A 25,853-nucleotide genomic window follows, 5' to 3' on the forward strand; every position below is an offset into this window, starting at 1 on the left:
AATGAAACATTTGGTGATATAGCACCATTTATTGATCAATTGTGATTCCATTGTATCGCAAAGAAAAACATAATCGAGTGAGATTTTATTAGATTCATCTCGATACATACTATTAAATTATAACTTTTTTATTTTTTTTACGTATATACAACTAAAGATATTAGTGATTAAAAAAACGCATTAAATTACGTGAGGAAAGCAAACGGTTCATTTAAAACAAAACGAAACATATATTAGTTTTTTAATATAAAAGAGAGCCAACACATTGGAGCATACCCCTCAATCCTCATCACCTCACTCTCGATCTTTCTCTCTCCTCTTTTTTCCAACCTCATCACAATTTATTTTTTCCACAAAATTTCTTTTTCACAAAAGAAAAAGAAATAAAAAAGTGAACTTCATTGAATGGCTAAACCACACTAATTATTTTCCCCTCTATAAAAGCTTTGTTTTCTCTCTCATTTTTTCCTCCAAACTTTCTCTCTTCTTTTTTCTTTTTCTCTCTCCTCTGTTTCTCTTAAGTTATGTCGAAGGCTATTAATCTTGAAGACATTAAAAATGAAGCTGTTGATCTGGTAATTTTCTTCTTAATCTACTTCACTTTATTCAGATTTTGATCATATTTTCCTCAGTATAATCTTTTTAATTAGTTTACTACTAACTTTATTTGATTTTTTCTGGGAAATTAATGCTGATTAAGAGATCCAAATTAAAAACCCATCTTTTTCTGCAATTTTTGCTATCTGGGTATTAATTATACTTGTTATTTGAGTATAAATTTTGTTGTGGGTGTATGAAATTAGGTGAAAAAATTGGAAAAGAAACTTTTTTTCTGATAAAATAAGTCAGTATATTACTTCAGAAGAATTTTGCAGAAATTGGTCAAAATTATAACTGAAAGTAGGTATTTTTCGAGGAATTTTTTGAAAAGGGAAATAATTATTTTTTACTTTATGTGAAAAAGGTAAAACCCGGCCCATCAAAAGATTCTTCCTCGTTTACTTGCCACCGTTGGTCCCCATGTCATAAATATAATATTTTAAAAATATACGTCGAGACTAATCTAATTCGATTCCATATATTATTATGAGACGGAGGGAGTATTATTCGTATCGACGAAGCGATTTTAACCTCTTTGGATCTCCACATCCAAATAGTTGTGAGTTCACATTTAATAATTCCTTGGAGAATAATACTATATTTCCTTTGATGGCTAGATCTTGATTTATTGTGAATCAGAATATTTATAATGATATATTGGCTTAAATTTGAGATCTTCTTTGCTTAAGTAGATTTATTATCTTCAAATGTTACATGGTCTTTGATTTGATGGTATAGTAATAGTTTGCACTCATGCATGTATTAGAAGTTAAATGACCATGATTTTTAGTTTTTGACTATATAGAATTTATGTTAGTAATTAATAAGATGGACACAATTATGTCAAGACACTCTTTAATAATACTCTTGTTGAGTCATTTTTCTCCACTTAATTGAGGTAGTGGCATGTTATTATAAGTACTTATTAGTAAGAATTTATGAGAATTTAATATTTTGATGATACACACGGCTATGAAACTAATAAGATTCCATATGACGATGTTTTTTTAAAATTACAAATCATATATATAGTTTGGCCTTTTTTTTTGTCAAACTTTGTTAAAGTTGACCTTAGACTTTTCCTAATAAATAACTTAATGGAGTTGTGAAATTTTGTTGGGATCAGTCTCAGTGTGTATTTTCAAAATATCAAATTTTTATAATTTCATTCATGTATATTAAAACACAAGTAGTCAAATGTATGTCTGATTGATCGTGAAAGTCAAATTATGTAAATCGATGGAATACAAGTGAGAAACCTCTTAAAAACTGTAAAATTCTAAAACTTAAAAAAAATTCACATAATGGGATTTTCTAATTTAAAAGTATGGAATAATCGTGAAAATCAAATTATGTAAATTAATAGAGTACGAATGAAAAACCTCTTAAAAATGATAAAATTTTAAAACTTACCACAAGCATAAAAATGTAAAGAAAAAAAAATTCACATAAAGGGATTGTCTAATTTCAATGTATGCAATGATCATCTAGAATATGGGTTCAATATTCTTATGAGTAGATAATTGAACCTTTTGACTCTCATAATATAATACAAAATGATTTTTATTTTGTTAAAAAAGAAAGACTTTAAGCCATATACTTCATCTGATTCGCTTTAAATACAACAAAGGAGTATTATATGTTAGACATAAAATATTTATCTGTTTGCATTTAAAACGAAATAGAGAAAATATTAATTTTATAATAATTAAATAGATATAGATAATGTTTAGTTGTATATTTTTGTGATAGAAATAGGAATGGGGAAAAAAGTGTCATGCCACTTAATTTTGTGATACCTTTTTTTGGCTACTTGTGTGAACTTTTTCCCATGAACACAATTTGGAGGAGAAAAAGTGATGTTTTTAATTTCATTGTCCAAGATCTACTCCACTAGACCCTCTTAAATATAATTCACGTGAAATACTTTTTTTAACTTCTTTATTCTATGCTTTTAGTTTGTTACTTGTGTGTTTTATAAAATATCATATATTATAATTATTATACTAGTATTATTATTATCTACCCTTGTTAAAGTATCCGTTTGTTTGGTTGAATTGGAAAATTTTGATCCACTTTAGTAGGGAAAGCACGGAGATCAAACGGGCATATCTTGGGAGGGTCAAAAAAGGGTGCTTCTTCTTTAATAGCTAACGTAACATTTTGTTAAGTTTCTTTTGTCATGGGGTTATTGAATAAGAAGTTTAAGTTTACGTGGATGTCATCTAGTTTAGTTAGTAAAGTTTTATGAGGCTGGTACACATAAAACTTGAGATCGAATTCCGTCTACATCACTGTAACTTTTATCTATGTTACTCAGACACAAATTGAGTGTCTATTCGAATATGGGTGTCTAAGTGTCCGACTCGGCTATTTTGTAGAAAAAAGTCAAGTTTTTAGTTTAAAACACGACACTTCGTTTTTGAGGTAATTGAAGGTGTCGGAGTAACACTGACTTTCAGTAATTGCGGCCTCAATCTAGGATCCAATGGACATCCTCATAAGTCACTTATGGCTCTTAAGATAGATACAACACTCTTTTTTTTAGGTAAATAAAGGTGTCGGAGTAATACTGACTTTCAGTAATTCCGGCCCTTAATCTAGGAACCAATGAACATCCTCATAAGTCACTTATGACTCTTAAGATAGAAGACTTGTGGGATCCACACTTGAAAAAAGGGCAACAAAAAAAGGAAGTTGGGTTGTGACGAATTTTACACCTATTAATAATCCAACATAAACTATAGAAACAATGATTGAATTAGTTCATTGGAGCACTTTTGATTTTTTTAAAACTAGTAATTTGCTTTCATTGAAGTGGGTTGATATAGTCTATAGTGCTAAAGTAATGTTTATTTTTTTCAAAGAAATGGGTGTTTCATTTATTATAGTATTATCTCTTACCATTCAACCAATTAAAGTGGTTTTGAATAAAAACAAGCATGGTGATGTTAAAGGCTTCTTTTTTCTTAATAATTTTCTAAAAATGATTTAGTTGAAAAATCTAATCTTTATATATGACCGTCCATTGGAGATATAGAGAGTCATTTTCGGCCAATTTTGGCTCTTTTCAAACTTGTGATCACGTTGTTTTGTTTAGAAGAGATTGAAATAAGATATGGTCTCTTTTTGAAGGTATATTTGTTAAGCTACCATATAATACTTTTAGAGTTTTAGAACATATAAAAGGAGGGGCACAATTTTACTTTTGAATTGGGACATTTGATCGTATTTCATTATACGGTAGGTTCATGAACTGAATTGAACTGAATTGAACTGAACTGAACTGATCTAAACTATATTGAACTGAACTGAACTGAATAGTGATATGTGAGAGTAAAAGTATTGTCAAGAACTGAACTGAACTGAACCGGTCAGAATTGAATTGAACTGAACTGAATTGAACTGAACTGAAAATAAGATGGGGACAACAGGCCCTAATACTAATAAAATAGAAAACTTGAAGAGTAGTACTTGGTGTAATGGTAAAGTTTGTATCTTGGAAATGAAATTCTCTTACCTTTTCCATGAATTTCCAAAGGGCTTTGCTTATGTAGCTAGGCTGGTCAGTTTAACCTGTGCGAGATTTCAATTTAGTAAGAGACTTCTCCTTACCAATTTCAAGAACATCAGTGGTGGAATATATTTCCTCCGGTCTTTATTACTTTACCCGTTTCTTTTCCACAAAGTTTTAGCAGAAAGAATGTTGTGGGATATAAAAGGAAAGAAAAACTATTAATTTTATGTCAAAAGTTGAATGTATGTGTGATGAAAAGTTACTGATCCTATTTAAAAAAAATAGGGTGACATCTCAAAAAGGAATAACGGGTAAACTAATAAAGATCGGAGGAAGTATTCTGTTGCAATGAATCATCTCTATGTTGTAAATATATTCTTAGAAATATATTCACAAGATTGATTGATAAAAATGATAGAATCAATGTAGTACTACTTGGGAAATAATTTTTGCCTTAATTGGTGAAAAGTACCTTCCGTGGTACTCCAAACACACCCTTAAAAAAAAAAAAAGGCGTATTAGAATTTGCTCCTTTTACGGCACTGAAACAGCAGAAAAAAAAACAGAACTGACAAAATAAACACCAACTCAACTGAATAATAACGGAGAGTTGAAATTTTTTCACATGGTGGGTCCCATTTAAAATATTATATAATTTTTCATCTTGGGTTTAGAGAAATATAAATACTTTTTTACTTTGGAGTAAAAAACTTTTGTATTGGGAATATAAATAAATGTTGAATTTTGGGAAAAATTTAATGTGCGCGTGTAATGTACGCGTTATAGTGGCGAGTGAGTGTATGTGAATATAGGACAACTTGTTTTGTGCCACTATTTTCTCTCTCCTCCACCTTTGCTAAAAAACTTTGTCTGTCACTCACGTTATTCCAGGCTGTTTTGTGATTGGTTGGTTGTCTTTCTCTCTCTCTCCGTACCAACGGCTTTTTTGGGTCACCGTTTCCTACCGAGTTGACTCAGTTTTTTTTTATTTATTTATATATAATACTATATATGTATTTTTTTAATTGCACCGTTTGTTTTTTCATATTTGACGAGATATCTTTTTGACGATAAAATCTTTTTCTGGGTGTAAGTAAATATTATAAAAATTTGATATTTGGAATTCTCGCATTGAGATGAAACTAACAAGACCGGTTTGAGTATGTTTTTTCTTATATAATGGTATGAGATAACTTAACTAAGTTGGTTAATGAATAGTGGCAAAAAAGGCAAATGATACGAAGGTAGTATAAGTTTAGTTTATATGAAGTAAAGTAATAATTTTTTGATTTTGCCTTGAATAATAGAATAATGCCAATGCTAACTTAATTGAACTGAAAATAAGTACAAAAGAACATGACCTTAGTTAAGTAGTCCTTGTAATGTTGTAATAGGAGCTCAATAAGAATATTTAGTTACCAAGATTAAGTGAAGGCCACCATTTATGCTGTAAGATACTCTGGAAATAAACTATTATAGGGAAAGAAATAATTAAAGATAACATTTTTCATTTTCTTTGGCTTAAATTAGAAGTTGTATTTTTGTAATATGTATAAGAAATTTGAATGTAGGGTTTGGAAAATGATCAAGGAAGGTTTTTAACAGTAACATGTAAAATAACTTATGGATAGTGTGGTCAGCCGAGAATGTCGATGACTAGATGTATTGCAACTCTCTTTTAGTCGCGATCACTTGGTGGCGATATTGGGTATTGTTATATTCAACTTATTTTGACTTCTCTTGGAAAAATTTGTTCATGCTACTTGTAAAATGTAGAACAGAACCTTATGGGAGCTTGAATTTTGTTGCAAAGTATCTACTTAAGTATTAATCCAGTTAGTTTTGTCGCTTTTTATCATCTTTTGTTCTTGTTTGCATGTATGATACTTCATGTAAGGCCACTAAAGCTTGAAGTTGCATTTTTTGTTGCTACAGGAAAACATTCCAATCGAGGAAGTGTTCGAACAGCTGAAATGTTCCAGGGAAGGTTTGACATCCCAGGAAGGAGCCGACAGGCTCCAAATTTTTGGACCCAACAAATTAGAGGAGAAAACGGTTAGTTTTTTCAGACCTTTGGCTGTCTAAATGTTTTCAGTATATTTGCTAGTTGTATTTTTTTTGACATTATGTTCTTGTAATGATTGCAACAGGAAAACAAATTCCTCAAGTTTCTTGGGTTTATGTGGAACCCCCTTTCATGGGTTATGGAAGCTGCTGCCATCATGGCCATAGCACTTGCTAATGGAGATGGGAAGCCACCAGATTGGCAAGATTTTGTTGGTATCGTTTGTTTGTTGGTCATCAACTCTACTATCTCTTTCATTGAAGAAAACAATGCTGGAAATGCCGCAGCTGCCCTCATGGCTAATCTTGCTCCAAAGTGTAAGGTAAGATTTGCGATGATTAGTTCAACCGGTTTTTGTTTGATCTAGAGAAGTGAAAAAAGCCTAAGCTTTTCTTTCATGTAAGACTTGGTCGGAAGTAGGATTGGACATGTGCTATTACCACAAGAATACTTAGAATTGTCCATATTTCTCATTGTCTCTTTTTGCTTTTTTTTCTGTTTCTGGTGGGAGTGTAGCTGCTTAGAGATGGGCGATGGAGTGAGCACGATGCTGCATTATTGGTACCAGGAGACATCATCAGCATCAAATTGGGTGACATTGTCCCTGCTGATGCACGTCTTCTTGAAGGTGATCCTTTAAAGGTTGATCAATCTGCCCTTACCGGAGAATCACTCCCTGTAACCAAGAATCCTGGTGATGAAGTTTTCTCCGGTTCAACATGCAAACAAGGTGAGATTGAGGCTGTTGTGATTGCCACTGGTGTCCACACCTTCTTTGGGAAGGCAGCCCATCTTGTCGACAGCACCAACCAAGTTGGTCACTTCCAGAAGGTTCTTACCGCCATCGGTAACTTCTGTATTATCTCCATTGCTGTCGGTATGGTGATCGAGATCATTGTGATGTACCCAATTCAGCGCCGTAAATACAGACACGGAATCAACAATCTGTTGGTTCTGTTGATCGGAGGTATCCCTATTGCCATGCCTACAGTGTTGTCTGTGACTATGGCTATTGGGTCCCACAGGCTATCTCAACAAGGAGCTATTACAAAGAGGATGACTGCCATTGAGGAATTGGCTGGTATGGATGTTCTCTGCAGTGATAAGACTGGTACCTTGACTCTCAACAAGTTGAGTGTTGACAGGAACTTGATTGAGGTGTTTGCCAAGGGTGTTGACAAGGAGCATGTACTTCTCCTTGCTGCAAGGGCTTCACGTGTCGAGAACCAAGATGCTATTGATACTTGCATGGTTGGAATGCTTGCTGACCCTAAGGAGGTACATACCACTTACCAAATTTCTGAATTTGATAGAAAAAAAAGCTCTTAAGTTCTAAGATGGCTGATTTGAATATTGAATGACAATGATATGCAGGCTAGAGCTGGAATTAGGGAGGTCCACTTTCTTCCATTCAATCCTGTGGAGAAAAGGACTGCTCTGACATACATAGATGGCAATGGCAACTGGCATAGAGTTAGTAAAGGTGCACCTGAGCAGGTAAATTTAACATTCTTCAAGATTTGAGATTGTACCTTTTGACCTATTTCTGGCTACAAATCTTTGACATTTGTATTTCATCTATTCTCATTATACAGATTATTGACTTGTGCAATTGCAAGGAAGATGTTAGAAAGAAGGTTCATAATGTGATTGAGAAGTTTGCCGAACGTGGGCTCCGTTCATTGGGTGTGGCAAGACAGGTTTGTAAATGAAAGATATACCATGAGAAGTTTCTGCCTATTTTAAATAAAGGCAGGTGTATAACTTCAATGTAAATCTTCAGGAAGTGCCAGAAAAGAACAAGGAGTCTCCAGGTGGACCATGGCAATTTGTTGGTCTGTTGCCACTTTTTGATCCTCCAAGGCATGACAGTGCTGAAACCATCCGCAAGGCCCTTAACCTTGGTGTCAATGTTAAGATGATTACTGGTAAGAAAATAATCTTATAGCAACTTTGGACTGTGGTTTGTCACTTTTTGGGCATTGTGTTAATTAATTGGAGGTTCCTTAACTTTCTTTTTGTTAAAAAATAAGGTGATCAACTTGCCATTGGTAAGGAAACTGGTAGAAGACTTGGTATGGGAACAAACATGTACCCATCTGCTGCTTTGCTTGGCCAAGACAAAGATTCAGCTCTCGCTTCCCTCCCTATCGACGAGTTAATTGAGAAAGCTGACGGTTTTGCTGGAGTTTTCCCAGGTGAGAAAACTTTATGAAGTACATCAATTGTTGAAAAAGGGGATTTAAGCCAACTCGTATTCTGAAAAGTTGGGATTATTGCTATATTATTTGTTCAGAGCATAAATATGAAATCGTCAAGAAGTTGCAAGAGAAGAAGCACATTGTTGGAATGACCGGAGATGGTGTCAATGATGCTCCTGCACTGAAGAAAGCAGATATCGGTATTGCTGTTGATGACGCCACTGATGCTGCACGAAGTGCATCTGACATTGTTCTCACTGAACCTGGTCTTAGTGTTATCATCAGTGCTGTCCTAACCAGTAGGGCAATTTTCCAAAGGATGAAAAACTATACTGTGAGCTGCTTTACTTTTTTTTCTTTATTTTCTACCTTTTTCAGGCTTTATGTCTAACCTTCTGCTTTTTTTATCTTTTTTTTTTTCAGATCTATGCAGTTTCCATCACAATCCGTATTGTGGTATGTAAATGTTGCACTCTAGTATTATACCTCCCCCGCCCTGTCGACTTTGTGCTTATTCACCAACTTTTCTTGTTTTTAACTCTGTAGCTTGGATTTATGCTTATCGCTTTGATCTGGAAGTTTGACTTCTCACCCTTCATGGTTCTGATTATTGCCATCTTGAATGATGGTAAGAATGAATCCCAATTCAACCTGTTTGATTTATCTTCTCTGTTCATGTTTATAGAACAACACCGTACCCTAAAATTGACTAAACCATGTTTTTTTTTTTACTTTTTCTAGGAACAATCATGACTATCTCAAAGGATAGGGTTAAGCCATCTCCAGTTCCCGACAGCTGGAAGCTTAAGGAAATCTTCGCCACTGGAATTGTTCTTGGAAGTTACCTTGCCTTAATGACTGTCATCTTCTTCTGGGCAATGAAGGACACTGACTTCTTTTCTGTAAGTAACCTGTCATGATGCATCTCCATCCATGAAATAAGTCCACCTCACCTATGAAAACAAAATAAAATAGGGGAAGTTTTTTCTTATAACATTATCTCTTCTTGTAGGACAAATTTGGAGTAAGATCCATTAGAGACAGTCGCGAGGAAATGATGGCAGCTCTATATCTCCAAGTGAGTATAGTAAGTCAAGCCCTCATTTTCGTGACCAGGTCTCGAAGCTGGTCTTTTGTAGAGCGTCCTGGTATGCTGTTGATGGTAGCTTTCTTGATTGCTCAGCTGGTAAGAATTGTGTTCTTAGCCATCCTTTTCCTGCCATTTATGTAAAAGAGAAAAAATATGTAGTGTAAAAGGCTATGGTTTCTGATAAACTTTTTTCTTTCTCCTTGGGTCAGGTGGCAACTCTAATTGCTGTATATCCTAACTGGGCTTTTGCCGAGATCAAAGGATGTGGATGGGGATGGGCTGGTGTCGTATGGCTCTACAACATTGTCTTCTACTTCCCCCTCGATGTAATCAAGTTTGCCATCCGCTACATTTTGAGCGGAAAGGCATGGCTCAACTTGTTCGAGAGCAAGGTGTGTTGATCTCCTAACTACTCCTCCCTTTGACTAATACGTTTGGTTTCTGTTTGTGGGTGGTAAATGAGTTCTATAAACGGGTTGGGTAAGAATTGCGAGTTTCCTACTCATTACTTTGTCAACCCGACATGATATCTACACGACCCACCCGTTTGTCAATTTTTAGTGTTTTATAGTCAGAACTGAGTCTTGGTGAAACTAAACTGTGATGAATGATGGTGTACACAGACTGCTTTCACCTCCAAGAAGGATTATGGAAAAGAAGAAAGAGAAGCTCAATGGGCTCTTGCTCAAAGGACCCTACACGGGCTTCAAGCACCCGAGTCTTCTGCCACCCTCTTCAATGACAAGAACAGCTACAGAGAACTCTCCGAGATTGCCGAGCAAGCCAAAAGGCGTGCTGAAGTTGCAAGGTATCAGTCATGAAACCCCCATACTAGTCTACCACTAATACAGTTTCCTTAGTTTCCTTCCTGTTGTTGCCTGATTTTCTTTGTGACATTATCTGAATGACATGTTTGTTCTATTGTTTTGTAGGCTCCGTGAGTTGCACACACTCAAAGGACACGTTGAGTCCGTGGTGAAGCTAAAGGGTCTCGACATTGACACCATCCAACAGAACTACACCGTCTGATAAACCCGAATGAGCGAGAGTACCTACAAGAGAAGAGATCCAAGACCTCCTCAAAGGGGGTTGTGTAGTTAATGACGAAGACGTTTGCTAATTCAATGAATGATAATGAAGGGCGGGTCTAAATTCAAAAAGACCCCAAATTGTGCAGAACTTTTTTTGTGCAAGAAAAATTATGGAGAACATGTAATTTTTATGACATAAAAATGTCTCCTAAAACAGCCCAAAGTTTTTCCCTGCACTTTGCATTAAGGTGCTGAGAGAAAAGCCCTTCTCATTTGTTAACCAAGAGTGTTGTGGATAGGAAATTGTGTTTTGTTTTCCCTTCTCTTTTGTGGCAGGAAGCTACTGTTGTTACATAAATTTCAATGATAAAGAAACCCACCTTTTTTGTTGTCTCAATGTAAAATGCATTTGTATTCAGCCACTGTTTTATGGTGGTTTGAATACTGTTACTTGGCTTAATTATACTCCATGTTTCACTCTGTTGTGATTTCTTTTGTGAGAGATTCTGAGCAATTGGGCAATGTGGCCAACAATATTGGCATAATCTAGAGATTTTCTCAAAGGATTATTTGATTTCAACCACTTTGTAATGTCGTTTTTTTTCCGTAACTACCTACTAAGCACTTGATTCTAAATAAGCACCTTATAAATACTCTATTATGATTTCTTTTGTGAGAGATTCTGAGCAATCGGGCAACGTTGCCAACAATATCGGCATAGTCTAGAGATTTTCTCAAAGGATTATTTGACTTCAACCACTTTGTAAAGTCGTTTTTTTTTCGTAACCACCTTATAAGCACTTGGTTCTAAATAAGCACCTTATAAATAGTTGGTTCTAAATAACTACCTTAAGAACCTTCGGCTTTTTGTGATTAGATTGTTACGAAATACCAATTAACGAATTTCATGAGAAAAAAATTAACATCTTCGTAATATTAATGGTTTCTTTGACGAAATGTATACGGGTGTTATTGTGAAAAAATGTTTATAAGGTGGTTATTCGAAAAAAATAGACTTTATAAAGTTATACAAATTCTTTTTCTAATTGTTGTAACAAAGTTGATGCAATGTCACTTTTAAAGTTTAAAAATACTTCTAAAATACAAATTTTATGGTAATACTTGAAAATATCAAAGTATGTAATCTCCTTAAAAAAAAAAAGGAGTAATTCAATATCACCACATTTACAATTATAGAGGATCACCTCTTCTCCTTGTAATATGATAATCAAGCTTGTGTTCAAGACCATAGCTAATATGGTAGGTCCGTAGGTATATCCTTAATACCTTGATCATAATGCTTAATTCAACCTGAAAATTAGTAAGAAGAATATTTTTGAAAGATCAAGTTATATATATTTAATGAATAATATTTAGCCACAAGTACATATATGAATATCATGTGGTCACTTTATCAGGATTTTTAGGTTTCAGTCCGGCATCAATTCTATACGTTTATTTTTAACAAAAAAATCATGGTGAAATTAAAATAAATTAGATATATGTAAAATGGTTCACGCAAACCGACTAAACCATTAGTTTATATATGAGCCAAACCTCATCGTATACATGGTGCAATTTCTCGGGTTTGGTTCATAATACATGTGATTTATTTGTCAAAAATGTTAAACCATAAATTTGCAATCGGGCTTTGGATTATGACCCAAATTGTAGAAACAAGACTCGGATAATTTTTAGTGCTTGTTTGGTTCAATATATGAAATGAAAAGCGAATGCAATCAAATAGGAGAAGTGAACAATAACAAAAAGTGTAAACTTTATTGAGTGTAATAGAAATGCAATGACAACCATCATCGCCAAAAAATGAAGTTTGTTACTTGAAGGCGAAGGAAAGGTGACAAATTAGGAAAATACATTACTACAAAGTAATGGTAATAGATTACGGAAGACTGAACCAAACAAAAAGAAATGAAGTAGGTAATTGTTTCAATTTTCCTAAGTCCAAAAATTGTTAAACTAAAAGAAATGATAATGATCAAATTCTGTTTAGGGGATAGTAGATAGTAAATTTACAAATTCTTGAAAAATCTATCACACAGCATCTGCCACGTGTCAAAGTTCTTTATCATGGAAAGTTGAGAATTCCAAATTAGAAATGAGTACCCAAAAATTTTAAAAAGAAGAAATTTGAAACACAAGAAGAAAAAGCTTAATTTGTTAAAGTTGAGTAAAAATTCAACTACAAATTTAGCAAGTGACTAAAAATGATCATAGGATCTTTGCACAAGAGTTTCCTCACAAACCCACTAATCTTTCAAACCCAAAAACCTAAACCCAGAATCACAAATCATTTCTTCATTGTTTCCTGCAAATACCCATCAAATGATCACCAAAATCAAAATGATTCTTCAAGGTAAAGATTTCATCTTTATAATTAACCTTTATTGATTATCATTTTTTGTCAATTATTGGGTTAAATCTCTTAGCTTTATAAAGATTGTTCTTAATTAGTGTACTTAGTTTGAGTTTATATTAGGAAAATTAAGTTGATTTTTCATAGTTAACATTTTCTACCTTCTGTTTTTGAGTTTTTTTTTTTCTTGAGTTGTTTTTGAGTTTTTTTACTATAAAAAAAACCCAATTACTTTTAATATATAGGTGATACTAAGTACAATTATTAAGAAATACTTTTACATTTAAGATGATTTAGTTGATTTTTCATAGTTAAGATTATTCTTAATTAGTGTACTAAGATTATTTTTAATTAGTGTACTTGGTAATTGGTATTTTTTGTGTTTTTGGGTGGTCAGAAAAGTAGAGAATCAGCTGGCAAAGCTAGCAATAGTGACATTAGCAGCAGGAGTGTTGACTCTAGGGTCAGTTGGTGATGCATCAGCTGCCAAATCTGGTGGGCGTGTTGGTGGTCAGGCTTTCCGCTCTTCTGCTCCTCGTGCTTCTTCTCCTAGAGTTAATTCAAGGTAATCTAATTTCATGTTACTAAAGTGTATAGGAGTATGTTTTTATTTATGTTAGTCGGACTCTTCATTTCGCTTCAAGTACCCGTGTTGGATCCTCGACACTCGAATATGAGTGGGACACTTGGAAACTTCGTTTTGGGCCAAAAAAGAGCAGAGTCAGACACTTGGATACGTACTCGTGTCGGACATGGGTACCCGAGTCAGAGCAACATACCTTTTATTGATGTGGGTTATTTGCAGCTTGTAATTGCATACACTTTGACCAGAATGACCACAATGTCCCTATAAATGGTCATCTAATATTCTACTAGTTATATGTTTTTGCTTTTGTGGATGTCATCTAGCTTAGTTGGTAAAGTCTTGTGGGGATGGTACCTGTGATTGTATCCTGCTATATGGCCGCACTTAGTCTCTTTTTGAATAGCAAAAAAAATTCATTGTTTGTTTTTTTTACCTCAGCTTGGCATGACTGTGAACGAGTGTATCAGTGTAAGCTTGATGCATTATTTTTAATTACGGGTTGATGTAAATGGTAATTTGTGATTATAGGGGTAAAAACTGTTCATATCTTGATCTGTTGTTGATGATGGTATTGTGTGAATTTATATTGGATCGTCTAGTTTTGAGGATTTGTATGAGGTGTGAAACTCACATGGACAAGTTTTCCAGTTATTGAAGAAAAAGAGTAGTGGGCTACTCTACTTGTTGGCTATGCCGAGTCCTTTTAGGATGGAACCCCACTAGACTTGTGTATGGTAAGACTGTCTAACAAAAACTAGTGTGTAAAAGCCTGTTCAAGAATTCATTAATGGGTTTGTGTCGAAAGGGAGAGTGTAAAAACTATTAAATCTTTGGAACTTAAAACTCACAAATTAGCTAGTATGTCGGACAACAATGATTAGAACATCCTGTTTCATAATTGATCACAGTTTTCACCTTGAGAAGACAGAAGTGTTGTATCTCCTGTCCTTAAAGTTCAGAGTGTGAACCCGCAATGAAGTTGGTTCCCTTTCTGTTACCTTGGTTTAGCATGGAATTCATCAAATATTATTGACCCTAAACAAGGATTTACCGTACCTACTCAAAGTTGATGATAAACTTCTAATGCTTAGATTAGATATATAAGTTGCAGATGTCAATGGAGTTGTATTCAAGACTTGGGATCTCATGTCCTTGTATATTCTCAATGTCGTATCAAGCAATGAGTTAAAACATCTAAATATTTGTGTCAAACGAGTCGCATTGGGTTAGTCGATCTTTTTTCTTTTTGGATTTCAAATGTCAATTGAAATGTTTCTCTCTGCATGAATAATATAATGTTTGCTTTGTTCCATAATATATGTCGCTTTGTTTTGTGATGCATAACTGATTCTCTACGACTTGGTCTACATTCATCTCCATGCTGATGGATGCTTTAGTATACTGTACTCTTTGCTCCATGCTACATTCCACTTCTGGACATGCCACTGAAAAGGAGATGTTTACTTTGAATGAAGGATTAAATACTAGCAGTAGCAGTACTCAATAGTCAAATAAGCTATGATTAGGAAGTAGTTCTAAATTATAGCTATTTTCCTAAATAACTTGGAATACCCTCACTTGACTCAAGGAGAATGATCAACTGCATTATTCGTTTTTGTTAGCTTGGGGACATGATTTCTTTTTGTTAACTTTACTACATCTTTCTTGACAGGACAAACATTTATGTGAATCCACGCGTAGCTCCACCCCTTGTTGGTGGCTACGGATATGGCCTTGGATCCCCGTTCTATGGTGGATGGGGTTGGTCCCCATTTTCATTCTTTTCCCCAGGCCCCAGTGCTGCGCTAGGTATAGGAGGTGGATTCGATCTCATTGTCTTCTTCATGGTGTTTGGAGCGGTTTCAGCTGTTGTTAGGAGATTATTTGGATCAAGGAGGGAGGAGGACGATGATTTCTAAATGATCATGTCAATCTTTTTTGTACTATAAAGTAGCATACCCAAAGAATTTCGAGTACTTCTAATTGTATATGATTCTGATGCTTTGCCACCCATAGGCATGCGTGTAGATGTATGTAATTTCTCCTGAAAGATGAATATCATTATCCTAATGCGTTTTACTGTCTTCTGTTGCTTTAAGACGAACTCCTCTGAAGAGGATTATAATCATTGGCATACAGTTTTTGCTCAGTTAGAATATCAAGTTGTTGTATGTTACTCTTTTTTTTACTTCAACTACGCGTGTTAGATACTCAACACTTGGACCTAGGTCCATATGCACTTCATCCAAGACGAGAAACTTGCAAAAGTTGACAAAACTGTTGTCTAGCACATAGACATGACCCTGTGCCAGAAATTCCTAGCGCCGTCTTAAGAACATGGTTAGCACAGGTTTAATTCTGATATTGTAGCGCGACAAAGATGAAAGACATGATTTTAAGATAAGTATATTCGACTATAAGTCCTACAAAAATGCCAATTGCGTATCAAGGATTTATTGTATATAGAGCACACTGTGTGAAATTTAAGAGGCCTGAGGGTCACTGTGAAGGCTGAGCACCTATTAGACTGGTACTAAGTCTGAGAAACATAGATATGCTGAATCTTGAATCCGTATTACTTCAACAAGTACAAAACATTGTTCCATAAAAGTATAACCACCAAGAGTTTTGTGGAACTGTACACTAATTTTTACCTATTCAAGAGAAGTGTACCAATAGAATCTGACAAATTTGTAGTATCAGAAAATCCATCATGGAGCAAATTTTCTTCGAAAAGAAATAATAACACTCCTTAGCATTGTATCGAAAATGAATTCTATCAAAGAATGTCACAAGGTACATATTTCTTCATGTTGCCAATCAAAACTTCATTCCACTTGTGTTTTGAGGTTTCTTAATCAGTCAGCTGGACAGCAGCAATGGAAGGAATTTTCTCTCTGAGTTTCTGTGTAAGGGCAACGCGTACAGTCATGACACCAGCTGCAGGACCACTCAACCGCACATTGACAACATAATCGTCGATTTTATCAAGCTCGAGCACTCCACCACCAGTACCTGCTAAGTATGGCCTAATCTCAGCAAGAACCTGAAATACACACAAGTCACATATTATCACTTCACAAACACAACTTTGCATCTGCAGTTTTTCTGATTAAGATAAATTCTGCTGACAGTGACTTAATTAACAAAAGTTCCATTTTCTCTGAGGAAGTATAGGGAGGCTCTGATTCCACTTACTTCGGGAAATTAAGCTCAGAGAAGATCTAACAAGTGCAAATAAGGGATAATAAGGTCCATAAAGGTTAAATTATGGTTCAATAAGGTTATATAAGTGAAAATTCGACAAAGCAAACACGCCTTATATGGCTATATACTACGCGAAAGAAAGGCCATAGGAGCACAGAAATCCTTTTTGGGACCAAAAACACAAAATTAGCTCAAAAAATCTCTATGGCAGAGCTAGTTCATGACAATCTGAGGCAAACAACTAGGTGGGAAGGCCTAGTTTCAAGGAAAATAAACTGCATTTGTCAGATGCTCACCTTTTCGACATTTTCCTCATTGAGCTCTAGGCCAGTCTCGGTGTCTTGGATCTGCTCGACATCCATGATTTCAGGGATTTTATCACGAAGGCGGGTTTCTATTCCCATCCTCAAAGTCATGGCTGAACTTGGGCAAGACCCACATGCTCCTTGCAGCTTCAGCACTACTACCAGACCATCGATTTCGTGCAATGCCACATTCCCTCCATCAGCCATGAGGCCAGGTCGCACCTCATCTAATACCTTCTCCACATTTTCTTCAGTTAATGGAAGCACACAAGTTGGTGAAACCACAGCTCCTTCAACAAAACAGACAGATATATCATACACAAAGTCATAACTTATGCCTCTGCTCTCAACACTGAAGATCAAGTGCATAGTGCATACTATTTTTAGGACTTATATGTCTAAAGTGTCAAAAACTAACTTGATTTGAACCCAACCAAAAGTAACTCAAAACATAAATTCCATTCAAAGTTAGTTCAATTATGCATTTCGAACCTCGAAAATTGAGATTAAACCATTCATACATGCTCTACAATAACTTCATGAATTTCATTTGAACTATTACCAAATCAAAATGTTATTATGATGATGTATGTTGAACAACCAATTAAACAACTACAAAAATTGAAATTCAATTATGTAATCCAATTCTTTGTTATCTAGATATTGTTTTTGTTCCTTATTACATATTCACATGTTACATTAACTTAATTAAACATAATCTAATCTCAAAGGTAGAGCTCAAACTCAATGTAAATTATCATAATTTCCAAAATCAAAGCAACTATGAGGTATTACCTGCTTGAAATTTTTGGCTAATAAAGTGATCAAATTTATAGAATTCACTGGAAACAAATTGGCCTCTAACATAACTGCTATGTTTCCCAGAAAAATCTCTGCATTTTGAATTATTTCTCTGCACCTGCATATCAAAGATAGAAACTTTAAAGTGTGCAATATAAAAATAGTAAGAACCCAGAAAATAGAAGTATGGATATATTATAAAGTTTGAACCTTGAGTTGAGAAAAACCAAAAAGTGGGAATTCTTGATGTTGGTATTGGTGATTATAAGAGGAAGAATTAATTAGTATTTTTTTCAGGGTTGGCTTATGAGCCACTGATAAAACTCCCATATCTTCTGTTTCATTCTAATCACCACCAATTCAAAGAATTAAGACAATATAATTTGGTGGCACTAATTGATGATGAAAAAAATCTAGAAATAAGTCTAGTTTTTGATAAGTCTAAAATTAAATGAAGGGAATAGAACAGAAGTAGAAAAAGGTTAAATATTTATTAACAATTTTGATATTTTTGGATGGCAAAAAGTTGATATTTTCAAGTTTAAAGTAATATTTTAAGCAATATTCCACTTTTCATGATAGAATAGAGAGGCTTTTGGTTGAGGAATGGTGCAAAGATTGCCACATGAGCACATCATAGGTTATAGATAAACCAATTCTGTTCTTTTTTTTTTTTGTCTTGTTTTTGGGGACTCCTTTTTATACTCATAAAGGTAAAATGGTAAACTTTTTTCTTCACATTTTGGAGTTTTTACATAGAGAGGTAAACATGGATAGTCACTATCACAAATTCACAATGCTAAGTGAGTCTTTTATTAGAAGCTAGTCTAATTGATATTTCCTTGATAAAAAAAAAAAGTCACCGTTCCTTCGACAATTAAGTTGCTCCGTTGAACACCTTCAATTCTCGAGTCTCGGCCCGGGTCTGATGTCTACCACCTCGCGGCGTAACTCGATTGGAATCGGATATTTATGTTGAGCATAAGTATCATATTAGACATGAATACATATCTAAATGTTTTTCTCAATTTTTTATTGGTCAGTTGGAAGCACCTTTAGTTAGTCCTTGAGTCTTAGAGCTAATTTTATGCCTACATGGCTACATCCAACTTGGCTATCTTACCTAGAAGCAGTACTTATGTCGAATATAATAAGTACTTATGTCGGATACGAATATGTGTCCAAGTGTCTGACTCACATATAAAGGTTTTAAATAACATAGATAATTGCTTTCTAGTAGAATAGGGTTATGTGCTTATCTATAAAGTTAATATATACTTTCACTGTCCCTTAATAGCTTTCTCATTTCTCTAATACACGTTTTGCATCGTTAATATCATTAATTACATATTAGTAAAAGATGCAAAAGTTTGATTTTCGAGATGTACTAATGTACACAATGAAACGAATCAAACAAGAAGATTATTATTTCACCCTTCGGAAAGGGTCGCCGAAACTTCTCCTAACCATTAGAGCTCTAAGAAATAGTTGGTTCTTCTTCAAGTTCAGCTTATCATAAACGAAAGGTGTACAATAAAGGAAGGTTGGAGTTGGTATGAAGAATCGAAACATCATAAGTATTTACTAAGATAAATATTCAAAGAGAGAAACTACACATAATATTCAAGCTTCACCTTGGTAAAACTAGCAATTGTTGTAGTGTAAGAATTTCTCATCCTCTGATGAACATATCAGTAAAAAATCTGCCTTATCTGAATTACAGTAATCAAACGAAAAGATGGCAAAACTGGGAAACAGGACCTTCAACAATCCCTATAATACATAAAATACATGAAGAAGTTATCAAAACTGCACATCCTCCCTAATGCGAGATGAGAGCCGATACAAAGATTGATCATCAAAAGATTGATCTTTCTCCTTAATTCGGGAAACAAAATCGAAAGCTTCTCTGTGTTTTTGGACTTTACAGTAAGAATCTACAACAATTTTGTAAGTCAATTCATTAGGACAACAACCATGCTGAATCATGTAACTTATAACTTCATCAACCTCTGAAAACATCCCTCGCCCTGCATAACCAGCGACGAATGTGTTGTATGTAACGATGCATGGGCGTATCCCTCGTGTACTCATCTCTGACATAATCTTAATTGCTTCCTCCATCAGACCTTGCCTGCAAAACCCTTTGATCACAGTGTTATAAGACACAAGATCAGGTCTTCCACCGCTTTTCAGCAGCTTTCTTAATACCTCGTCTGCCTTCCAACATTCCCCGGCTCTTGCATGCATATCCATCAAACTATTGTAGGTTATTAGATCTGGCTCTAATCCACTCTCTTGAATCGAGTCCAAGATACCATGAGCACGGTCAAACATTTTGTTCCTTGCAAAGATTGAGAGCATTGAGTTGTATACAACCAAATCAGGTTTATACCCACTTTTTCTCAACTCTCTGAATGCTCTCTCCATTCCTGAAAGAGCCCTACATTTGAAGTTTGCAAGGATTAGGGTTCTTAGAAGCATCCAGCTCGGAAAGATGTCTCCTTGATATATTTCCTTTTCAATACTTTGTATGCCCTTCACATTCCCTCCCTTTGCATAACATTGAATCATTGAGGAGTAAGAGGTGTCATTAGGCTTAAATCCCTTGCTCTTCATGTCAAGAATGATTAATTCTCCTGCTTTCCAATCTCCCTTTCTAGCCAACACATTCAAAAAAGCATTGTAAGTCGTGACACAAGGGCTAAATCCCGCTTCCATCATCTCCTCAAACATCTTTGTGGCATCAACCCGTGAACCACACCTGCCATATGCACTGATCAAAGTGTTGAATGTGTCTCGGTCAGGCTCAAAACCACTACGCTTCATCTCTTGCAAAACCTGGTTCACATACTTCTCCTTGCCAGTACTACCACACATTGCAAGCATTGTATTCCATGTGATCCGATTAGGGGAGCACCTAGTTACCTTCATGTCGCACAAGATCTCTATCATCTGTTCTGATCTTGACTTCTTCCCTAGCATCCCAAGGATAGCATTATATGTACAAACATTGGGAACACAACCAGAAGCCTTCATATGGTTAAACAATGCCAAAGCCTCATCAACCTTTCCAGCCTTCCCATATGCATCGATCACAGTAGTATAAGTAATTGCATTTGGCATCATACCCTTAAGCGTCATTGTATCTATCACAGCAGCGCCTTCTTCAAGAAACCCTGCCCTCACGTAAGTACCAACTAGCTCGTTATAAGTTACAGAATCAGGAGGACAACCATTGTCCTCCATTTCTTTCAAGATGCTCAAAGCCTCAGAGTAAACCCCGGCTTTCCCAAACACTTGAAGCAACGAGTTATAAGTAACAGTTCCAGGCACATAACCCTGTAATTTCAACTGAGTGAAAAAATTCCTTGCCTCATCCAACAAACCTTCCCTACCACAAGCAGCAATCACAGTGCTACAAGTAAACTCATCAAACTTAAGCCCTTTACTTTTCATCTCATCTAAAAGACACAAAATCTTATCCCAAGACCTACCCATCTTACCATAAACATCCAGCATTACATTATAAGTAACTAAAGTTGGAAGTAAACCCTTCTCCTTCATGTTCTCAAATATCGAAACCGCCCTATCATACTTGCCACTTCGAGCATAGGCATGAAGAATCGACGTATAAGCTCGAACATCTAAACAATACTCTTCAAGAGGAATCACATCAAACAATTTAGCAGCAATTGTATGCTGTGATTCCCTACCTAAAATTCTAGCCATTAACTCAACAGCCTGATAATCCATTTTCTTATCTTGAGACCTAACATTCAATGAACCCCATTCAAACAACAAAACAGCTTTTTCCCAATTCCCCAAAACATACAATCCTTTCAATAAACTGACAAAATCAGCATCAAGCAAATCAAACTTCACAGAATCAAAAAAAGCATTTAAACTAGATAATGGTCTTTCTAATATAGAATTCAACAACAACTTACTCATATCAGATAAAAAATCAAGTGAACCATCATCCAAAGAAGGAAGAACAACAGTCTTATCTTCTTGATTGGCCAATTGGGTGGCAGAATTTGAGGTGGACCCACTAAAAACAGGCTGATTAAAGGAGTCTAGTGAAGAAATTGGGAGAGATGGTAAAAGGGTATTCTTGGAATTTGATGATGATTTGATTAGTTTAGGGAAATGGGTAGTGTTTGAAGTGGAAGAAAGGTGAAGAAGATGTTGAAGAAGTGAATCAAAAGCAAGTGAAGAAGGTGGGTTTGGAGGTTGAGGAGGAAGAGGTAATGTTGCAGAACTAAATTTTAAGGAAATGTTTGGTTGTGAAATTGGTTTTGGTTTTGCTTGTTGAATTGGTAATGTTGGTCTGTTTGGGAATATAGTTCCCTCCATTGGAGCCAAACAAACAGAGCTTAAAGATTGAAGCTTTTTTTTCTAAAAATGGAGAAGAAGATAAGGGTTTATGTTTTCATGGAAGATATGAGTGAATTGGATAAGTAAATTAGCGGTTAAAAGAAGGGAGAATGGAAGAAGAAGAAGATAGAGAAAATAGGGAGAAAGATAGAAGAGGCCACCATTAAAAAAGAAAAGATTGGGACTTTCACTCTTTCAGTGATTTTGTTTTGTGTATTTGCAACTCGGAATAGCCAAACCACTCAAGAGTCAAGACCACTTGGGGTTAATATTCGGTTAATCTTCAAAGTTCAAACAAGGCCGGTGTGGAAAGCCGTATTCTTTTGGACTGAATTGAATCGAATTAATACTAAATTTACTTGGAACAAAGATGAAAAATTGCATATATTGAAAACGATTTTTAAAAGAATAGGCAAAGTACTACACTGGTTGCTACCAAATATGAAGTGATGAAGGACATTACGGTGATTGCAGTCGTATGGTATTCGCTCTCTTTCGTCGATTTTACCTGGTGATGAATGGTTTTTTATTTGACCATACTCTTTATCTACTAAATTGTTGTGAAATGGAGGGACGACGAAAACAACAACAACAACAACAACAACAACAAAATTCGATAAGTGACAATATATGTTTATTCTAAGTTCAAACTTTGCCTATTTTCATCATGTTATCCGCTAATACATAGGATCCGGATAATATTATTGGATAATATTATATGAAAAAAAATTGCAATCATAGAATAAAGATCACCATCACTATTATTATTCTTTTTTTTTTTTGAAAGAACCATCACTATTATTTGTTTGATCATCGGTGGAACAATTATTCAAAGTCATTCTTTCTTCAATTTCTTTATTTTATTTTCCACTCTGGTTTTTGTTCAAGTAATTTGCAGAATCCCTTATCTGAGTAAATTTTTTTTTTTTTGATCAAATTTGTAATCTTTATTTCTTTACTTTTGCAAGAATTGAAAAAACAACTATTACATCAACAAAAAAGAAGAATTTTGAACTCTAATTCACTGTTAATAAAATGAATAAATAAATAGATTAAGCTGTTAATATGGTGTCTCAGTTTATGCATGCTCCTCGTACTACTCACCTTCATGCTGTGAAAAGAATTTTCAGATATCTGCAGGGCACTCTGGATTATGGCCTTTATTTATATACCAGCAGTTCTCCTACTATTGTTATTGCTTATTCAGATGCAGATTGGGCAGGATGCCCTAACACAAGGCGTTCTAGTACTGGCTATGCGGTTTTCCTTGGGAAGAATTTAATTTCCTGGCGTTCTAAAAAGCAACCTACAGTCTCCAAATCATCCACTGAAGCTGAATACAAGGCAGTTGCCTACACATCTGCAGAAACTATTTGGCTCAAGCAACTTCTTGCTGACATTGGCCATTTTCTCTATCGTCCTGTAATTTTCTATTGCGACAATGTCTCTGCTACTTATCTCACTGCTAATCCAGTTCATCATGATCATAGCAAACATATCGATGTTGACTATCACTTTGTTCGAGAAATGGTTGCCAAGGGAGACCTTATTGTTCGACATGTTCCTACACAGTCTCAGGTTGCTGACATTTTTACTAAAGGCCTATCTACTGACTTGTTTACTAAACATCGTACCAATCTATCCGTTGTTTCACCCCGTAAAGATTGAGGGTGTGTATTGGATAATATTATATGTAAAGGGATAATATTATATTGTAAAAGGTAGAAGGGTACTTTCATAGTCATAGGTCTGTATTGTAAACACTATATATAGTGAATGTCGGGTTAACCTACAACAGGTTAACACAATTGTTTTCCACACTTGTACAAACATATTACAAAAACGGATTTAGTTAGATTTATTTTAATGTAATTTTTTTTCACGAATATAGGATTGCAGATATTGATATATAAAATTTGTGTGTCGAAAACCTTCAAAAGAGTAAATGTTACAACAAATATTAAAAACAAAAGAGATTAGCTTTTTACTCTCATCCAAAGGATCAATTAGCAATTCATAGAATTAAACATTGATAATTATTCCCTAAGATAAGACTTTTAGCTAGTATAAACTCAGAATTTTCTAAAATGATTTCGTTAGTAAGAATATCTTCAAAACAAATTAACTCAATAGAGGATAAGTTTTAGAATAATACATATTAATTTAGATTTTGTTTTACTCCATTTCAAAAATCAATAGAGTTTACGAAACATATGAATTTAGATTTTGTTGGACGGTTTAGCATATTATCAAACTAGCCTCCTTTATGAATACTTGTTTTCTGTGCAAGGTCACAAGTCCAACAGGTACCAAGTAAGTGTTGGCCCAGTGGTGATGGGACTGGCTTTGGTAGGACGGATTCGTGTTCGAATCCCCGCAACACCCTTAGGAGAGGAATGGAACCTAACCACTAGGGCTGGCAAAAACTGACCCAACCTGATAACCCAACCTGAAAATTCCGGGTTTGGGTTGAGATTTTCGACCTGAAAAAAAAATTGGGTCGACCCAACCCGACCTGAAAATATAATGGGTTAGGTTCAGATTGACCTTTTGAACCTGAAAGTAACCCGAAATGACCTGATTTAAAAATAACTTATATTATGTTAGGTTAGCCCTTAGTCGGTTAGGTTATAATATTGGGCCAAGCCCAACTCACTTCAACCTGAAAATTCCGACTTTGAATGTTGAAACTTAAACATGTTACATGTACAGTACCTTTCTGAATTAAGTTGCCAGTTTTTATATCATTGGATACTTCGATTTTTATTTTAGGTCATTTTGGGTTGGTTTCGGGTCAACCCAAAAAATATAAGGTCGGGTTTGCGTTGAGGTTTTTGACCTGAAATATAAATCAGGTCGAGTTTGGGTCAAGGGTAAGTGACCTAAAATATAAATCAGGTCAACCTGAAATCGACCCAACCCGACCTGATTGCCAGCCCTACTAATCACCCAGAACATGGTCTCGATCCGGATGTAGCCCAAAGGGTGAATCGGGTGCAAACACCAAAAAAAAAAAAAAAAAGAAAAGTCCAACAGGTGCATGATTTGACTAATTTTTATCGTTGTTACCCTTAATTTTCTACTTTAGTTAAAGCTCTTATCAGAAGAAAAAAAAAACAATTAATAAATTGTACTATAAAACACATAATTCATACATTAGTCTTGTTGCCTAACATTTAGATATAGTACAATGGTAACATATGATGAGTACTAATATATTGTGTACTTACTCAACTTTTTTTCTCAATTTACTCACTCAAATCCCTATATTTGTTAGTCAAGGAGTTGTCACTAATTGTTTTTTTTGGAGGTTTGATAAATCTCTAACAGTTAGATATATCTAACACAAGTTTTCATGTAATGAATGTTGTTTGTGTATGTAAAAATATTGTTTGTTTATCGTATAACAAATAAAAGGAAAAGAATACAAACAATATATATATATATATATATATATATATATATATATATATATATATATATATATATATATATATATATTATATATATATATAATATATTATAATATATGTAGCATGATCTAAGGGTTGTTATTTCTTCTCATTTCTCATGTAAAACCTCATTTTCACCTGAACTCGATTCTATCTCTATCTATCTATCTATCTATATATATATATATATATATTCACACACACACACACACACACACACACACACACACACTAACTATATATG

At 34.7% G+C, this 25,853-nt stretch overlaps 4 protein-coding genes across 4 annotated transcripts; 2 read left to right on the top strand and 2 right to left on the bottom strand.

Moving 5' to 3' along the window:
* The first annotated feature begins 339 nt into the window (after positions 1-339).
* On the top strand, positions 340-10,984 carry LOC104902389 (plasma membrane ATPase 4). Its single transcript, XM_010690152.4, has 16 exons — positions 340-575; positions 6,053-6,172; positions 6,268-6,504; positions 6,699-7,460; positions 7,557-7,679; positions 7,778-7,882; positions 7,966-8,110; positions 8,216-8,380; positions 8,479-8,717; positions 8,807-8,839; positions 8,930-9,011; positions 9,125-9,285; positions 9,396-9,569; positions 9,683-9,865; positions 10,097-10,281; positions 10,406-10,984. Exons 1-16 carry the CDS (start codon positions 525-527, stop codon positions 10,500-10,502), a joined length of 2,862 nt encoding a protein of 953 aa, XP_010688454.1. The 5' UTR covers positions 340-524; the 3' UTR covers positions 10,503-10,984.
* A 1,618-nt stretch (positions 10,985-12,602) lies between these two features.
* On the top strand, positions 12,603-15,613 carry LOC104902390 (hypothetical protein). Its single transcript, XM_010690154.4, has 3 exons — positions 12,603-12,878; positions 13,276-13,443; positions 15,137-15,613. Exons 1-3 carry the CDS (start codon positions 12,730-12,732, stop codon positions 15,381-15,383), a joined length of 564 nt encoding a protein of 187 aa, XP_010688456.1. The 5' UTR covers positions 12,603-12,729; the 3' UTR covers positions 15,384-15,613.
* A 406-nt stretch (positions 15,614-16,019) lies between these two features.
* Positions 16,020-18,301, bottom strand: LOC104902391 (nifU-like protein 3, chloroplastic). The gene is made up of 4 exons (XM_010690155.4): positions 17,988-18,301; positions 17,772-17,895; positions 16,968-17,266; positions 16,020-16,510 (listed from the first exon to the last, which is right to left on the bottom strand). Exons 1-4 carry the CDS (start codon positions 18,105-18,107, stop codon positions 16,319-16,321), a joined length of 735 nt encoding a protein of 244 aa, XP_010688457.1. The 5' UTR covers positions 18,108-18,301; the 3' UTR covers positions 16,020-16,318.
* A 1,032-nt stretch (positions 18,302-19,333) lies between these two features.
* LOC104902392 (pentatricopeptide repeat-containing protein At2g18940, chloroplastic) lies at positions 19,334-22,399 on the bottom strand. Its single transcript, XM_010690156.4, has one exon. The coding sequence runs from the start codon at positions 22,134-22,136 to the stop codon at positions 19,581-19,583; it is 2,556 nt and encodes an 851-aa protein (XP_010688458.1). The 5' UTR covers positions 22,137-22,399; the 3' UTR covers positions 19,334-19,580.
* Positions 22,400-25,853: the final 3,454 nt, after the last annotated feature.

The sequence above is a fragment of the Beta vulgaris genome, chromosome 8 (assembly GCF_026745355.1).
Source record: "Beta vulgaris subsp. vulgaris cultivar EL10 chromosome 8, EL10.2, whole genome shotgun sequence".
NCBI lineage: Eukaryota > Viridiplantae > Streptophyta > Magnoliopsida > Caryophyllales > Amaranthaceae > Beta > Beta vulgaris.

Bases quoted from the DNA above. Each gene is read 5' to 3' on its own strand.
- LOC104902390 (XM_010690154.4), top strand. From the start codon at position 12,730: ATGATCATAGGATCTTTGCACAAGAGTTTCCTCACAAACCCACTAATC. The intron at 12,879-13,275 runs GTAAAGATTTCA...TTGGGTGGTCAG, and splicing joins AATCAAAATGATTCTTCAAG to AAAAGTAGAGAATCAGCTGG. The intron at 13,444-15,136 runs GTAATCTAATTT...CTTTCTTGACAG, and splicing joins TCTCCTAGAGTTAATTCAAG to GACAAACATTTATGTGAATC.
- LOC104902392 (XM_010690156.4), bottom strand. From the start codon at position 22,136: ATGGAGGGAACTATATTCCCAAACAGACCAACATTACCAATTCAACAA.
- LOC104902389 (XM_010690152.4), top strand. From the start codon at position 525: ATGTCGAAGGCTATTAATCTTGAAGACATTAAAAATGAAGCTGTTGAT. The intron at 6,173-6,267 runs GTTAGTTTTTTC...TGATTGCAACAG, and splicing joins ACAAATTAGAGGAGAAAACG to GAAAACAAATTCCTCAAGTT. The intron at 6,505-6,698 runs GTAAGATTTGCG...GTGGGAGTGTAG, and splicing joins ATCTTGCTCCAAAGTGTAAG to CTGCTTAGAGATGGGCGATG.
- LOC104902391 (XM_010690155.4), bottom strand. From the start codon at position 18,107: ATGGGAGTTTTATCAGTGGCTCATAAGCCAACCCTGAAAAAAATACTA. The intron at 17,267-17,771 runs GTAATACCTCAT...GTTTTGTTGAAG, and splicing joins TAGCCAAAAATTTCAAGCAG to GAGCTGTGGTTTCACCAACT. The intron at 16,511-16,967 runs GTGAGCATCTGA...TGTGTATTTCAG, and splicing joins ATGAGGAAAATGTCGAAAAG to GTTCTTGCTGAGATTAGGCC.